The 17930-nt window shown below is 39.9% G+C and overlaps 1 protein-coding gene across 1 annotated transcript in view; it reads left to right on the top strand.

Annotated features, from left to right (window-relative positions):
• Window positions 1-17662, top strand: part of LOC130929563 (segment polarity protein dishevelled homolog DVL-3-like) — a 54537-nt gene extending 36875 nt beyond the window's left edge. The window contains exons 11-14 of the mRNA XM_057856802.1: window positions 7213-7344; window positions 7418-7585; window positions 7822-8019; window positions 11572-17662. Coding sequence (XP_057712785.1) covers window positions 7213-7344; window positions 7418-7585; window positions 7822-8019; window positions 11572-11924 — 851 coding nt within the window. The 3' untranslated portion in view covers window positions 11925-17662. The remainder of the gene's footprint in view (window positions 1-7212; window positions 7345-7417; window positions 7586-7821; window positions 8020-11571) is intronic.
• Window positions 17663-17930: the final 268 nt, after the last annotated feature.

The following is a 17930-nucleotide window of genomic DNA, read 5'->3' as shown; positions in this document are numbered from 1 at the left end:
GGAGAGAAAATGATTTTTAATTTGGGGAGATGAAGGAATTACTGACCTAAATGGGAGCTCATGAGGCCCATTAGAGGCAAAAAAAACAAACGATTACAATGCATTTAGTTACCCACGGAAAACATCTAATCTTGTATAAAATTTAAACTAAATTGAGAGAAACACTTTTCTCCATGTTTAACTCATTGGCTGCCATTGATGGCGCTAGGATATGGCACTTAAACATGAGCATTCACAGCCACTCCTCTCAGTTTAAATAACTGGACATCCATCGTTGTCAATGGCACACAATGAGAACATTTATCAAAAAACATGGCAGTTACCACATGCGTTTGTAAAAGATGAAAGTTCTAAGTTAACAAAGCTAGCTTAAGATAACTACATGAAAAGCTACTTTAGAATTCAGGCTACAGGAGAGCAAATGTTATTTTTACGATTTCTAAACTGCACAAATTCAAAATTTGAAAGAGGGAACAATTTAAACACTTGGATGATTCCAACTCTTCTGCCCCAAATCCTCAAAAACTTGATTATTTAACTGTTCTTAAATTTCATCATGTGTTGTGTTAAAAATGAACCTGTTTGGAAAAACAAACCGTCAATTGTAAAGTTTACAGATGGTCAATATTTAAGAGTACAAATCCAGTCAAGTGGGAACAACACCAAGGACATTCGAGAACAAATAGTCAATGAAGCTCGAATGTCATTTGAAGTGAAAATAGAAATGAGGGGAAAAGTAGATTTACCAGAATAGCTAACAGCTAAGGTGGCTCCATCTGGATCTTAATTTCCCAAGAGAAAGCAGATGAAACACTTTGTGTTATGGATGGCCCGATCACATATTTTTGCACCCGAGTCACCTGACTTCCCCGATTCCATACCTCGACAATATATTAAGGCGAAATAAACGTACTTAAATAGATATATAAATAAATAAACTTTACAGCATGTACCAGTGTTTCTGAAATATTATGTATTATGTAAATTGAATTCAAGGTGATATTCTGCTCTTAACATTTTGCTAATAAATTACATTGCATCCAAAAATTATGCATATAACCTCCATATAACCAGCTATGGTAATGAGATTTTTTTAACTTGTCCTGTTCAGCTGCTTGACATGGAGAATGAAAATCTGAGTGTCCGATTTGTCTGATCAGTTATAATATATCGCATGGGAGTATGACATTGTCCCATTGTGATCATTCAATGTACCCCTTTATTTGGAGAAAGCAGCGAACAGAAAGGGGTTATGGGGGGACAGAAGAAAAGAAAGGGGTTATGGGGGGACAGAAGAAAAGAAGAGAGAGAGAGAGAGAGAGGCACAAACAACAACAAGAAATACATTGAACGCCTACACTCACTATAAATATGTTGGTGCTATCGTTAGCTATTGGTATTTCCGACTGACACCATGAGGGGGGAGGGGGGTGACAAAGATAAATGATTAGGAGGGGTGGAGTGTACACAAATCAGCGAGGTGACGTGAAGAACACATGCCAACTAGTTATCTAGTAATGTAGACCAGTGTTTTTCAACCTTTTCTGAATCACTGCTCATTTCTACATTGGGGGAAAAAATGTCGGCACACCGCCAACCAAAAATGTTCCAAAATTACTTTCTGAACAGTATATTTAACAATAAAATCTCAGTATTCATACTTACTCAGTGGGAAACTTGTCTGTTTGGATTAATACAAAGCCGATATCCTGGCAGGAATCTTCTTTAACAGCTCTCTGTTTTTATTTTTTGTAGCAGTTCGGCTTGACAAGCTCAGAATTATCAGACAGGAGGACTTTAGCAATGTGTTTAACCACATTAGGGCCAAGCATCTCACTAACAATACTAAGCGGAGGAAAAGAAACTAACCAGGATTCCCTCAGTAGCAGCGAGCGAAGAGGGATCCGGCCCAGCACCGAATCCCCGCCACCCGGGAGGGACCTAGTCCTTCTGATGGAGGCTCTGCCCGTTGACTGTGTGAGGCCGGTAGCGGCCTTCCCAGAGTCGGGCCACTGTCCCCGGAGCAGGTTGCGCTCCTGGCCCGCCTGCGGAGGGGAGCGCAGTGCATGCTTGGCGCCAGAAGTAAGAGCCCCACAGGGTATGACTTTGTAGACTGGTAGTATTAATGTCCCTGCCACAGTGTGGGACTTTTTGGATTTAGCAACAAGTTCAGCTACAAGCTAACTTGCTTTGAGGGCTTTGCCATTTATCTTTGTAGTCCTTCTCAAAAAGTTGCCTGTTTCTCTGTTCACAAAGACGAACAAAATAGTCCATAGTTTGAAGCGATGGGTGTTTCGTTTGGAGATGACGTTTAAGCTTGCTTGGCACCATTGAGCATTTGGCTCGTGTCGCGTTCAAGAACGGCTCTGTGTTCTAGCCATCAGCCACCTTGCTGTCCTTGACAATGTGTTGGAATAAAACACAGGGGCACACGAGCAATACCTCGCTCATCTGCACATGACAGAGAACTTTCTACCTACTCCTTCTTTCCTACTGCAACTCCGCCCGACGATGAAAAAAAAAAAAAAAGCGATATTGGATAATTTCTTGCGGCAAACCTGACGATCTTGGCACACAGGTTGAAACAGACAAATCTAGACAACTAGAACAACTAGATTTGTGTATGTATGTTGTGAGTGTATGTTGCTATCCTATTCTATGCTGCCTGATCGCTAATCCACTAATACACTTATTTTTTCCACTTGAGTGCATCTAATTGCACCTAGTCATGCGTGAAACCCATTCGACATGTAACAGTCATGTGATTGCCCTTCCCCATTCAATTGGGGGGGGGACGAGCCAGCGCAGCCCAGCATGGGGGCCGACGTCATCCCCCAGGGATCCAGGGTGGTCCCTTGCATCTACAATAGACCCTACCCACGTGACGTCACAACTCCGCTCTCCTGACTGGTGCCGCCCACTTGTCCGTCAACACATCGTGTTGACCTGTTACGGCTATGTACATTCCTCCTATTTACGGCGTGTTTTTCTGCTCGTTAACATTAATAATCAAAATGGTGAAGGCGTGTGTGGCGGTCGGTTTCAATAACAGAGAAGATAAACGGAGAGACTTGAAGTTCTACCGGATTCCGAGAGACACGGAGAGGAGAGAGCGAGATGGGCTGCTGCAATTCGACGAGAAAACTGGGCTCCAAACGATTACCACAGATTATGTAGTAGTCATTTTATATCTGGTAAGATGCATTTAATATATATTTAGAGGGTTTTGGGCTGACAACCACAATTAAGATCATTGCTAGGCTAATCGCCGACAACATACACGTATGTATGTAGTGAGAGTGCTATCGCTAATCCATATAAACATTAAAAGCCCTAGCTCCATTGACAAATGACATGAAATACATTAGACTTGACAGTGGATGTTAGCAAGAACAAAAGATTTTGAATTGAAAATTTCGTAACTCACCTTCCGAGCACAAGATTCCTGCCGAATTTTCGTGTACGAGGACCTGTTTCACCCAACCAGCAACGTAGCATTTATAAGCCTCCAAGCTCTTAAAGTTTTTCAAACTTTCGTGAGAATAGGCTGATTTTGTGTGGACAAGATAGTTGTAAATATCAGGGTCAGGCAGAGACGGCGAAGGCAGCCGGTCAAAAATCATCGATTTAGGCATCAAATATGGATCTGGCGACTGTATAGAACGAAGCTTTTCCACATAACGCCTTTTATGCAACACATCCAGTGAGTTTACGGCATCAGAAAGCACCGGGTCTTCCATGAAATGCATTTAAATTCCTCGATCAATTGAAACCAATGCTAATACAGAGACAAAATGACGGACAAGTGGGCGGAACCATACAGCGAGCACGTGGTTTTGTGACGTTGGTGGGTAGGGTATATATAAACACTGGATGAATGGAAAAATCGACATCTGAGAAACCTCAAAATCAGGGCTTTCCCAATGGTTTTTTTTTTGTGTTTGTTTGTTTGAATGCTAGGTGGATTTATCGAGCAGTATGTCCCGGCGTTGCTCGGGTGAAAAAGTGAAAGTTGGCATTTTCTATGCTAATTTTTTGGGTTTCAAATTGTCTGCACTAAAGGGAGGCCTATAGAGATCAAACCTAAGAACCACCATATAAGAACATTCCCAGACACATACTGTAAAGTTCAGTTGTGTAAAATTTCGTCAAACTCCGCCCAGCCGTTTATGTGTCCATAAAACACAGACATACTTGCCTATATTGAGATCATGATATCCAGCCAAAATGAATTTCTTATTGATATTCCTGAAATTGTACTTTTTTTTTTTTTTTTTTTTTTTTTTGTTTTTTAATCCAGCGTCTTGTTGTGGAGTACCCATGGCCACAACGTATTAGCATAGCAAATTTAAATTTGTACATGAAACCATAAAGTTTGAAAGCCAACTGTGACAATGCAATCGCAAGAGACAAGTCCTTTGTCCAAAAGATGGTGCTCGCACCTCCACAATCAGGGATTTTCTATCTTAATTTGTGGAGTTTTGAATTTTCCGCACCAATTGGAGGCGTACAGATATCAAACCCATCAAAGAACACTCCCAGAAAAATAAAGTACAACTGTGTAAAATTTCGTCAAAATCCGCCCAGCCATTTCAGTGTCCATAGGGAACGAACACACTATTTTCGCAACCATAGGGCACACCGTATTAAACAGTGCAGGCTCGTTTTCAGGTGATATTTTTGTATTTAGTACACACACAAGGTGCATCACATTATTGGGCGCATTACAAACATATGCTAGCATGTGCGCTAGCTTTTTCTTTTTTTTTTTAGGCAGCATGAACAAAATTGAGTTCAGTTGTACTTTATTAAAGAATTTAACAAAGTACTCACATCAATCTTAATCCACAAATCCTTCAAAGCTTCATTCTTGATTCAGCTCAAGCTGTGTGCAGACGCACTCTTCCGAGCTCCCACGAGCAACTTATCTCAAACGATAAGCGCTCAGGGCCAACTCAGGACCAGCAAGCTCGACTCCCAGTATGGCTCCAAAGAATTTGAAGTCGGGAGACTTGGATGAAATAAAATCCTCCATACAGAAATTCGAGGTCTCCTTGACTGGCTTGATTCAAAGCCAGAATCAAGAAAATCAAAGGAGAAATCAAGAAATCATCAGAGGGCTCCAGTTAATGCGGGCTGAAAATGAGAAACTCAAGCAGGCGGTCGAGGAGAGAGATGATCACATAAAAAGGCTGGAAATTTTGGCTGATGATCTCGACCAGTGGCGACGCGCAAATGAGCTCATCATTTCGGGATTACAACTGACGCCTAGCCCAGGTGATACAGTGGCGCAACTGGCAATCGCTAAGCTGAAAGAGTATGGAATAAACCTGGAACCGCTGGACATCCGTCGCTGCTTTCTGCTCCCATCTGGGGGGAGAGGACCGGTGACGGTGCTCATGAAGCTGGCAGACCACAAGACAAGACTGCCCTGCTTAACCAGCGCCGCCACCTGAAAGGGTCGAAGATTTTTTGGAATGACAACTTGACTCGCCGAAATGCCGAAATTGCAAGAAAAGCACGTCAACTCAAGAAAGCTGGGAAAATAGCCAACACCTGCGTCTCGGATTGCAGGATCCTTATCAAGATGCAAGATATGAAGATTAAAGCTATAAGGAGTCTTGAAGAGCTGACCCCACTCGAAAATTAATGATGACATATGAAACCACACTTTGATTAAAACTGGATGAACAGATTGAGTGCCATGATGACCCAAAGGATTAGCTTGATCCGGACCACAACTTCTACAATAGCATGTTGGGTAACTGGAAATACTACACAGCGGACCAGTATATCTGTGGATGTGGACGGTAAGCTGAAATTTATCAACGGCAGGAGTCTCTACAAGAATTTTGAACACATTAAGGTTTATCTACTAAAGATAAAAAAGGCTCTGACTTTAATTTGCACGGATATAACATGTCACAAATGAATCGGGCATCTAAGGGGGGAGGGGGTGTTGCCTTGTTTGTTAATGAAAATTTTAAGTTTGAAATCCTACATGACATGTCAATTAGGATTGACAATCTCCTGGAATGTATTACAATTGAGCTCCTTATCCCCAATTGTAAAAACATAATTATCTGCTGTGTCTACCGAGCTCCTGATTCAAATGTCCAGCTTACCGAGTATATGGAAAAGATACTGTTCAAAACGAATAATAAGCATGTCTTTTGTTGTGGAGACATTAAGCTTGTGATAAAATATGTACATGTTGTTTGATTTTTTTCCTCATATATTCATGTTTGATGAAACTGTTACAGTGATGTTTGTGTGCGGCAATTGTTGCCACCATGTACACCTTAGGAATGTACCCTTTAAAGAGACTTTTAAGAAAAGCATTTTGAGTCGCTACTCACACCAGCTGTGATAACACATAACATTTTTGCCACACACATAGCCACAACAAAATGTTCCCACAACAAATAGATGCTAGAATGTCAGGGACAATGACAAAGCCATAACCTTGTACGCCCGGAAACTCAGACCACTAATCTTGTGCACAAGAGCTGCTTGACTGGATGCTGAGTTATTGTAAACCTAGATTGTTGATTGTGTATTTTAAAGTTTGTGGCCATGTGATGATGTATGTAACCGTACCATGTCTGATTGTGCGTCTTTAGCTGTATGGGGGGACGGGAAAATGATAAGCTCATGCTTCCTCCCGTCTGCCTTTGTCTTTTTTCTTCGGTACTTTCTTCCTTCGGGCAAATCATATCACATTTTGTAATTGTCAATGATTGTCAATGATACCGATGATGATGACAATAAATATTTCATTCATTAAAGCTCATCTTCTGTTTCCAAATTTTAACAGCTCGGCTAGGTCTCGATCAAACACGGTAGCTCAACTTTTCTTTAGGCAGCGTCATCTTAAAAATTACCGTAGGTGGCAGTGTCTTTGTTTTGCGTGTCTCTTCGCAGTAGATGACATATTCAGGGATCCTTTGCCAAACAAATGATGTTTGGCCTAACACACGCAGACACACACACTCGAACGTTACTGCTCCTGGGGGCACACCCCCTGTAACATGCAACCTTCTCCCTTTAAGGTTCTAATGTGGCTTTCCCTTATGTGTCCTAATAAATAAATAATAAACTAATATTTTTATAACCCGATCTTTTTCACCTGATTCCAATCCTTTGAAAAATGACGCAATCTTTTCTTTGTGTACCCCACGTTTAAACACTCGTCTTCTTTTGTCCTCTCAGGATTCGATGACTTCCACCTCTCCATTCACAGCGACATGGCAACGGTTGCTAAGGCCATGGCCTGTCCGGAGTCAGGCCTGGAAGTGCGAGACAGGATGTGGCTAAAGATCACCATCGCTAACGCATTCATCGGTATGACTGGGCAAGCAGACAAATGTTCTTGATTCTCGGATCTTGAAAGAATTTGGTTATGTGCTGTCATTAGGTTCTGATGTGGTGGACTGGCTCTTCCATCACGTGGAAGGCTTCACAGATCGCAGAGAGGCCCGTAAATACGCAAGCAACTTGCTGAAGGCCGGCTACATCCGGCACACCGTCAATAAGATCACTTTCTCGGAGCAGTGCTATTATGTATTTGGAGATCTCTGTGGCAGTAAGTATTGAAATATGCTGTTGTGGTGGTGGTGGTGGTGGGGGTGTGAATGCTGCCAATTATGGACCTCCACCCAAATGCTTTTATAATTGCCTCCAGATGTTATGATATGGCAGCAAAGCACTTTTTGTATTAGGCCATGCTATGCTTTAACCTCAATTTAAGCTACTGTACACAGGCGGTCATATGTTTGGAAACACACTAAACATTCTCTTTCCGCTGTTTTGCCCTCACAGATATGACCCACCTGTCTCTCCATGACCATGATGGTTCCAGTGGGGGAGCCTCAGATCAAGACACGCTCCCCCCGCTGCCTCACCCCGGGGCGGCTCCCTGGCCTCTGCCCTACCAGTTCCCTATCCCTCACCCCTATGACCTCCCGCAGCCCTTCCACGGTGGCCCAGCTGCTGGCAGCGCTGGAAGCCAGCACAGCGGTGAGTACAGTACGGTACATTTCATTTAGGCAATTTGACTGCCATTGACAACGATTGGGTTAAGTTCGTCAGCGGCAGCCGAAGAGTTAAATAATTTTTTCTTGTCATTTACTTGCAATTAATCGGAAATTAGTCACATTTCTCAAGAGATGACCTGCTAGATTAACGAACATAATTTTCTGTGTGTGTCTGTGCATACTTTTTCTGTTTGTATATGGCGGAAAACACTCAGGTGACTTGAAGTTCCGCTCTGAGACCCCCAATTTAGCCAAGTTTCAAAATTGTCTTATATGCATGTGCATCATTGGAAAGCTTAAAATCTCTTTTTTCTGGGGTAAGAAAGATTTTGAACAGGAGGGCATTTTTTGACACCTTAAAAATAGATTTTTTAAAAAAGCATCTAATGTATCTAATACATCGATATCATCCCCATAATAAGCAATCTAAATGGCAACAAGGGTACAAAATATATAATGGACCGCATATTAGTCAGTTAGCCTGCTGTGTCCATAATTCGCGCGCTTGCGTTTGACTGCAATGTATGTCTTTTTGTGGCTTTCCGGTAACTCGAGTTAAGAGCATGAGAGAGCATCATTAATTTAAAGACGCCATGATTTTAACGAGATATTATTGTGTACTTACCTTGTTTTGATCCAAAAACTCCTTGTAGCATGTATCGCCTAGTGTCAAGACACAGATGTGAATGGCCACAGCCGGACTTTGTGGGGATTTTATGGGTGAAACATGGTAATATAACAATGTCCGTGATGCAGAAGTCAAAGACAACAAGGAGTGTTGGAGATTTTTTTATATTTACCCTTTAAAACGTTTTTTTTTTCTTTGTTTGTGTCAATTATTTATCATCTAAAATATTGGGGAAAATGCAACAGAAACCAAAAAAAATACAATTAAGCGATAGTTATGAGGTAGATATCCGTGACTTATTTACACTTTTTTTTTTCGTTGTGACGTAATTTGTTTAAAAGTTTAAAATATGCGAGTGAATAATTTTTTTAAGTTATTTTTTTTAACTAAATATTAGACAGCAATTAATGATTCGAAGCTAAAATTGACATATAATAAATAAATATAATTACTTACTTTCTATTTATGGCTGAGTTGAAACAAAAGAGGTTTGCGCAGTGTCTGTAAACGGGGGTCTCCAGGGTAAAACGGACAAATCAAAAATAGTCCAGGGGCATAATAAGCCATGAAACTGCTATGTCAGCATATAGACAGTTCTATCTAGACCAGACATGTCCAAAGTCCGGCCCGGGGGCCAAATGCGGCCCGTGGTCAAATTTCATCCGGCCCCCAGCCCCTGTCATAAAATTAATAACGTCTGGCCCGCACACAGACTTAATAAATCAAACAGCAGTACTGCTACCAACATATGAAGTAGCTTACACACTAAATGCTGCTCCTCATTTACCCACCAAAAGGCAGAAGCACTCTAAGCAAAATTACCCAGTGTAACTCTTTACTTCCAATTTTCTAAAATGGCGACAATCAACATAAAAAAGAAAGTTGACTGCGACGGCCGACGCTTCAAGGATAGGTGGAAATTGGGCTATTTATTCACTAAAATACGTAACAACTGCGTCTGCCTCATTTGCAAAGAGACAGTCGTGATTTTTAAAGAGTTCAATGTTAGGCGATATTACCAAACAAGAAACGCTGACATGTACGTCAAGATTACAGAGAAGATACTCAGCGAGAAATTGAAGCAACTTGAAGCTAGTTTAATTTCACAGCAGCCGTATTTCGCAAGAGCCCGAGAGCCGAAAGAAAAAGCCGCAAAGGCTAATTGCGAGATTGTTGAAATTATTAATTAAAGAAAATAATAAAGCAAATGTGACACACAGAATGGCTTGCTAAAAGTTGCTTAAATATATTGTTCTACGTAAAGCACGTCAGCCAAGGACGGCCCCCCACATTTTTACCACACCAAATCTGGCCCCCTTTGCAAAAAGTTTGGACACCCCTCATCTAGACTACCTAGATAGTTCTATCAAACACAACAGTTCATTTGGCATAAAATACAGCAGTTTATTTTGAAGATGGGTGCAAGAGGAGAAACAGCTTTTTCAGCCTTGCCTGTGTTTTCCGCCATATGTATATGTACATTTCCGTTTGTATATCTCTATATATGAGCGTATATGTATATACTGTACACACTAAGGATGTCCCAGTCGCATATTTTTGCACCTGATTTTGAGAATCTCCCGATACCGAGTCCCTTTCCTCTTCCGCTTTTTCTGTGAGTGTTGCGGAGTATAAAATGAGTATATTTTTCTTTTCGGAAGGCCATTGTATTTCTGGATTATTTTGTTACTTTTTTAGCCCTTAAAAAAATAGTACATAAGTGTACTGCCCAAAACAGTGACTTTCCTTGTGCACTGACCGACAGCCTGCTAACATTGAATGTCCTCCCATAAAACACAAGGCCTGGTCTTTTCTTGTTTTTATGTGAATTGATTTAAGTTTGTGAAAGAAACATGCATGCATTCAGCACAACTGCACAATACATGCCGTTATACAAATACCATGTAGACACCACACTTCACTTGAGTTTACAAGCTCTAAGTATAGGTTAGCTTCCATACAGCAGGACTTGCTAACTAGCAAATTTCTTTCATCTAGCTTTTCCCCATAAACACAATACTGCATAAATACAGGTTGGTATAGATGTAAAATACTTACAAATAGATTCCAAAACAAGAAAAGGGAACGTAAAACACTCAACAGTGTCAATGCGAGCAACAGGCTACGGTGCAAGTGAATGAGCCAGTGCTCCAAACTGCACCACACGAATGATGCAATGAAATATAAAGGTGTTGTGAATATCTCAAAAACGACAGCAACACAAAGGGAATTTTTTCAGCACAAACGAATGCCATCATTTTTCTATAAATTTGCCTCTGACGGGGGCCAAACTTCACGGAGGTTAGTAAACTCACCACCACACAAGCCAACCAAATTATTCCCATTTTTTAAAAAGTTGATCACAAAGTTGCCCCCCCCCCCCTTTTTTTTTTTTTAAACTTTCTAATAATTACTTATTATCACAAATTAGTCATTTTGTAACAGTTGTGGTTAATTGCAATTTAGTTATTTTTCAACAGTTAACTTACTAACTGCAAAGTTGATCCATTTTTCAACGTTAACTCATGTTTAATTGCAAATCTGTCACAATTTCGAATAGTTAACTCTATTAATTGCAAAGTTGATGCATATTTTTAAAGTTAACTGGTGATCAATTTCACTTTGAATCGTTTAGTTCATGTTTTGTTTGTAATGAAATGTAAAACTGTGGACGACTCCCAACCATTCACTGAAAAGATTGAGTGTTTATCAACGTCAAAAGCAGCCAAAGAGTTAAAGAATCATAAAATGTCACATAAGAATGTGTAACCATAAAACTAAAGCACATAATCTTGAAAAAAAACAGGTCAGGCTCCCCCGGCGACAGCGAGCGACTCGTGTTCGTGACTGTGACGGTCTGTGATTTACGCTTACTAATTGTCAGTGTCTGCTCTCCTCCGCCCGCAGAGAGCAGCGGCTCCAACTGCAGCAAGAACGAGGGGCGTAAATCCGGCGGCAGCGGGAGCGAGCCCGACAACAGGAGCCACCGCGCCCCAAGCGAGCGCTCTGCGGCTCCCCCTAGCGAGCGAAGCGTCCGCAGCCACCGCAGCGCCAACTCCCACTCGCCGGCCTACGGGCAAGGCCTGGTTTACGGCCCCCCGGGTCTGCCTCCGCAGCCGCCGCCGCATCTGCCCACGTCGGCCCCCGGCGCCCCTCCAGGCAGAGAGCTGGCGTCTGCCCCACCCGAGCTCACCGCTTCGCGCCAGTCCTTGCGAATGTCTGTTGGCAACGCCGGCGAGTTCTTCGTGGATGTCATGTGACTTCCAAGCCAAAGCGTAGTGGACGAGGCCTGGATGTCCCAACAGCGTGGATGCGAGATCCTGTCGTTCGTATGCGCGCTGTGAGGAAGAAGGAAAAAAAAGTAGTCTCCTGTGCTTCTCTTCTTAGTAGTTGTGGTCATACTTTCTTCAGTGAAGAAACACTTCCACTCCTACTGATGTCACACTAAAATTGTCAACTCGTTATACTGAAAAAAAAGCACGCTATTGACAGTGATAGACGTCCAATCATTTGGCTCTTCAAAGTGACCGTATTTGTCGCACTATAAGGCGCACCTTCAACGAATGGCCTATTTTAAACTTGTTTCCGGATTATAAGGCGCGCTGTCGGCTTTTGAAAAAATTTAAGGCTTTTAGGTGCGCCTTATAGTGCAGAAAATGAGGTAAATTAAAGCTCTCTAAATGAGTTTATCACTTACAGATGTCCAGTCCATTTGAAGTGAAAGGTCTGCCAGCAAATGAAAATTAGTTCATAAGCTGCCAACCCTCCCACTTTATTTGATTTAACGTCTAGCGCTGTCAGTGGCAGGCAATTAAGTTATTATCAGCATTTTCTACTTATCGTTAGGATTAGGGCCACTGACAGTATTGGATGTCTTATCCATTTCGAGTATGAGGGGCGAATGAACAGAAGTGACCTGGGAATTCACCAAAACCAACAGAAAGTGACAAAGAAATGCCCTAAAATCAACAGGAAATCATCCAAAATGTACAAGAAGTGACCAATGAACAGGAACTGACCTGAAAATGCCCTAAAATCAACACAAAATGTACAGGAATTGACCCATAAATGCCCTAAAATCAACAGGGAATGATCTAAAATGTACAGGAAGTGACTTAAAATCAACAGGAAGTGACCAATGATCATCTGGCCACCCAGAAATGCCCTTAAATCATCAGGAAATGATCCAAACTGTACAGGAAGTGACCAACAACTGACCCGGAAATGCCAGAAAATCAACAGGAAATCATCCCAAATGTACTGGAGGTGACCACGTAATGTTTCAAAATCATCAGAACGTTACCACGAGTGCTTCAAAACAGGACAAGTGACACAAAAATGCCTAATGTACTGAAAGTGACCAAGAAATGCCCTAAAATCCACATGAAATTGCCCAAAATGTGCAAGAATTGACCCAAAATTAATAACTCATTGCCTGTCATCGACAGGATAGACCACTCAGGGTCAAATTAAACGTCTAGCACTGCCAATGACACCCGATAAATTAACAAGGAAAATGGAAAAATAGAACTATGAAGAGTAGTGCATAATCAACAAATTAATCCTTGGTGACCTGTTATAGTGCAAAAACAATTGACCGAGTGTGGATTTTTCAATAACACTAGGCCACCTTTGCTCAAGATGGAACCAAAGCGCCTGTCAGTCTGGAAGAGTTAGTACAAGTACACACAGATGGCGACGATGACTCAGCGCTTTTCTACGTGGATGTTCATTTGTTTTTCCTCTTTGCCTGTCTTCCTTATCTTAACATCCTCTGACCTCACACAAAAGTCCAGGACAGAACTAACTAAACAGAACAAAAGTCGTACGAACACTAACCACGTTCGGATTTAAATGTTTGCTTGACTTATGAGAGAAGGAGAAAAAAAATGGGAATGTTTTATCTCGTGCGTTGTTGATCACGGCTAATTTTTTTTATTTGACAATGCAAATGGTGTGAGTTTAAGAGTCGTCTGTACACTACATCATTACGTTGCCATCTCCTAACCCGCATTTTTTTTTTTAGTTTTGTCTTGTTGCAATGTATAGTGATCAAAAGAATCTTTCCATGCCTTTCACACTACTCTTTTATCAAGGAAATGCCTTTTTATTTATAAATATAGTTTTATGACTTAACAATGGCTCTTGTTTGTATTTGTGCGTTTGCCAAACCACATTATTCAAATATGTATTTTGGAGCAGAGTACTTACAGTGGTATGAAAAACTATCTGAACCTTTTGGAATTTGTCACATTTCTGCATAAAATCACCATCTAATGTGATCTGATCTTTGTCAAAATCACACAGATGTAAAAGTGCTTTAACTAAAACCACCCATTTATCGGTTTTCATATTTTAATGAGGATAGCATGCAAAAAATGACAAGGGGGATAAATAAGTAAGTGAACCATCACATTTAATAATTTGTGCCGCCGCCCCCCCGGCAGCAATAACTTCAACCAGACGCTTCTTGTAGCTGCAAAAATAAGTACACACAATGATTGGTTTAAAGCAGCCCTGCCCACTATAAAACACACACCTGGTAAGAATTGTCTTGATGAGAAGCATTGTCTTATGTGCATCATGGCTTGATCTAAACAGCTGTCTGAAGACCTGCGATCAAGGATTGTTGATTTGTATAAAGCTGGGAAAGGATACAAAACCGAAAGTCTGGATGTTCATCAATCAACAGTCAAAGAACTTATCTACAAATGGCACTGTTGTTTCTCTCCCAAAGAGTGGCCGTCCACCAAGGATAACGCGGAGATTCCAGTGCAGAATACTGAAAAATAACCCTAGAGTGTGCGCGAAAGACTTACAAAAATCACTGGCCCAGTCCAAGTGATAGGAGGACTTCACAGAGGAAGCCACTGATGTCTTAGACCAAAAAAAAAAAAAAAAAAAAAAAAAAGCTGCTCGTTTAATGTACGCAGAAAGGCACTTAGACACTCCACATAAGTTTTGGGCAAATGTTTTGTGGACTGATGAAACCAAAGTTCAGTTGTTTCGGAGTAACACACAACGTCATGTGTAGTGGAAAAATGGAACAGCTCACCAACATCAACTCCTCATCCACACAGTGAAGCATGGTGAAAGGGAGCATCATGATTTGAGGCTGTTTGTTACCTGAATGTTACTGAAGAATGAATTCAAAAGTTTATCAGGAGGTTTGCATGAAAATCTGAGGCCGTCCATCAGACAGTTGAAGCTAAAAAGAGGAAGGATGCTGCAACGATACAATAATAAAAAACGCAGACGTAAATCAAATTCAGAATGGTTTCAGAGGAAACAATACACGTTCTGGAGCGGCCAAAGCAAAGTCCAGACTAAAACCCCTTTTGAGACGCTGGGGCATGACTTAAAGACAGCGATTCATCCCAGAATTCCAGGACTCTGACTGAACAACGGCAGTTTTGTGGAGAAGAATAGGCCAAGATTAGTCCTGAAAGATGTGCCAGACTGATCTGCAGCTACAGGAAGTGTCTGGTTGAAGTTATTGCTGCCAAAGGGGGTGACCACAAAGTAGTAAATGTGATGGTTCACTTGCTTATTTTTCCCCCTTCTGTCATTGTTTGCATACAATCCTCATTAATATAAAAAACATACATTTTTGTTTGGTTTTAGTTATAGACAGTGTTTTTCATCTGTGTGATTTTGACAAAGATCAGATCACATTTGATGGTGATTTTATGCAGAAAAGTGAGAAATTCCAAAAGGTTCAGATACTTTTTCATACCACTGTATGAGCAGGTATGTAGTAGCTTCAAAGTTAAATACAACTGAACTGTGGTGGATTGAAAATAAAGTGCTGTTTGCGGGGGGTGGGAACTAAGTACAGTACATACCAGATATATAGTGGCATTTACAACAGATTGCAAAAATTCAACCCCTCGATGCCAGAATATACATTTGACAAATATCAAAAAGCATTGTACATATATGTGTATATGTTTATGAAGTGTAGTATATGAAATGAACAATAATTTGGAAATATAGATGTATGTATAGGAAAATGTAATACCTAAAATTATAAAATATTTTTAAAAATATACATATTAAATGTTTTTTTTAATGATCATTTTATACTTAATTTTTTCATCATTTTGATTTTACAATTTTTTTAACCCTTTAATGCCTGTTGTTCTGAATTAGTCCGATCAAAGCAGCATCAATGCTTTTTTTTTTTAACCAGAGATGCCTGTTGTCACTAATTTGCATCTTACATGTTTTTTATTGTTTCTTTAAATTCATGTACAGGGATCCCTCACTAATTCGCGCCCTCAGTCCAGCAAGGATTTTTTTCAATAAAAAAATTAACTAATACAGTATTTTATTTAATAATGTTAATGTTTAATAATAAAGCTAAATGCAAATATACATGTACAAATCAGTTTTCTTTTATATATATCCATTTTATACTTTATATTTGCAGTGCTTAAAAAACATTTATTAAAATATACATCTTGCGGAAAACACACAGGTGACCTGAAGTTCCGCTCTGAAATCCTCAATTTGGCCAAATTTCAAAATTGTTCTATATGCATGTGTGATACATCATCTGAAACCTTAAAATCTCAATTTTCTGGGGTAAGAAAAAATTTGAAAGACACCATGATTTTAACGAGATAGTATAGCGTACTTACCTTGTTTCAATCCAAAAACTCCGTGTAGCATGTCTCACTCAGTGTCAAGACACAGCTGTGAATGGCCACAGCTGGACTTTGTAGGGACTTTATGGTTGAAACAGTAATATAACAAGGGTCACAACGCAGAATTCGCAGACATCTAAGAGTGGTCGAGATTTTCTTTTTCAAATATTTACCCTTTTAAATGTTTTTTTTTCCTCCGATTTTTGTCTTTGTTTGGATCGATTATTTATCATGTAAAATATCGGGGAAATGCCACAGTTACAAAAAAATAATAATAATAATACAATTAAGCGATACTTATGGGTAGATATCCATGACCTATTTCCAGACACTATTTTTTTTCATTTTGACGTAATTTGTTTAAAGGTTTAAAATATTCGAGTGAATTAATGATTCTAAGCTAAAAATGATAATAAAATTACTTACCTTCTTTTTATGCCTGGGTTGAAACAAAAGCGGTTGCACGGTGTCTGTAAACGGGGGTCTCTAGGGTAAAACGGATAAATTAAAAATACTTAAGGGGCGTAATACGCCATGAAACCCCTATGGCAGCATATAGACATATTTTCCATCAAACACAACAGTTATTGTGGCTTAAGATACAGCAGTTTCTTTTAAAGAGGGGTTCAAGAGCAGAAACTGCTTTTTCAGCCTTGTCTGTGTTTTCAGCCATATACATGTTTTTTGTTGTTGTTGTTAACTATACTTTGGGGGAAGAAAAGTGAAAAAAAGTCATATATTTGTAGTGCTGTTAAAGCTAAATACATTTAACACACACGCATTAAAAAGATTTTTTTTTTAAACGTAAATAAGTTTCGCCTCTACTTCGTGGATTTTCGCAGTGGGGGCGGTCCCCATCAACCGCAACCACTCTTTGATATCTGCGAGTTCTGCATCGTAATCCTTGTTATATTACCGTGTTTCAACCATAAAATCCCTACAAAGTCCAGCTGTGGCCATTCACACTGTGTCTTGACACTCATCTTTCGTAGATTTTAAATTTCCATACGTATTTTTTTTCATTAATACTATCTTATGAACTTATGCATTCTATAGTGCTTTTTGTTAAATAGAAATTCAGGCATTATGGGGTTAAAATTTGACACTGCATTTTGAGAATGAATTCATGCAATTATGTACTGCAAAAATTGCACTTTTGAGTAGTTTTTTGGGGGGGCGGGTGCTTTTTAGAGTGTTTTAAATTTTGGCTGTCGAATAACACAAAAATTCACCGTCGCAGTTTGTCTTTTTTTACTTACTGTTAGAACAACAGCTTTTTTTTTTTTTTTTTAATTGAAACGACAAATGCTGTACTTGCATACGTATATCCATACATTGAAGAAAGAGAAACAATAATAAACCATGAATGAAAAGAAAAAAATCTAAACTAAAACTACCATCAAATGAAATACTGTATATACTGCTCAAAAAAATATAGGGAACACAAACATAACACGTTGTAGATCTGAATGAATGAAATATTTTTATTAAATACTTTGTTCTTTCCATAGTTAAACGTGCTGACAACAAAGTCAGACAAAAACTATCCATGAAAATGTCCGGATTTGGATTTATACTCAAAATGAAAGTGGAAAAACACACTACAGGCTGATCCAA

Source organism: Corythoichthys intestinalis, chromosome 14 (assembly GCF_030265065.1).
Source record: "Corythoichthys intestinalis isolate RoL2023-P3 chromosome 14, ASM3026506v1, whole genome shotgun sequence".
NCBI lineage: Eukaryota > Metazoa > Chordata > Actinopteri > Syngnathiformes > Syngnathidae > Corythoichthys > Corythoichthys intestinalis.
This window is presented reverse-complemented; position numbering and strand designations above follow the sequence as displayed.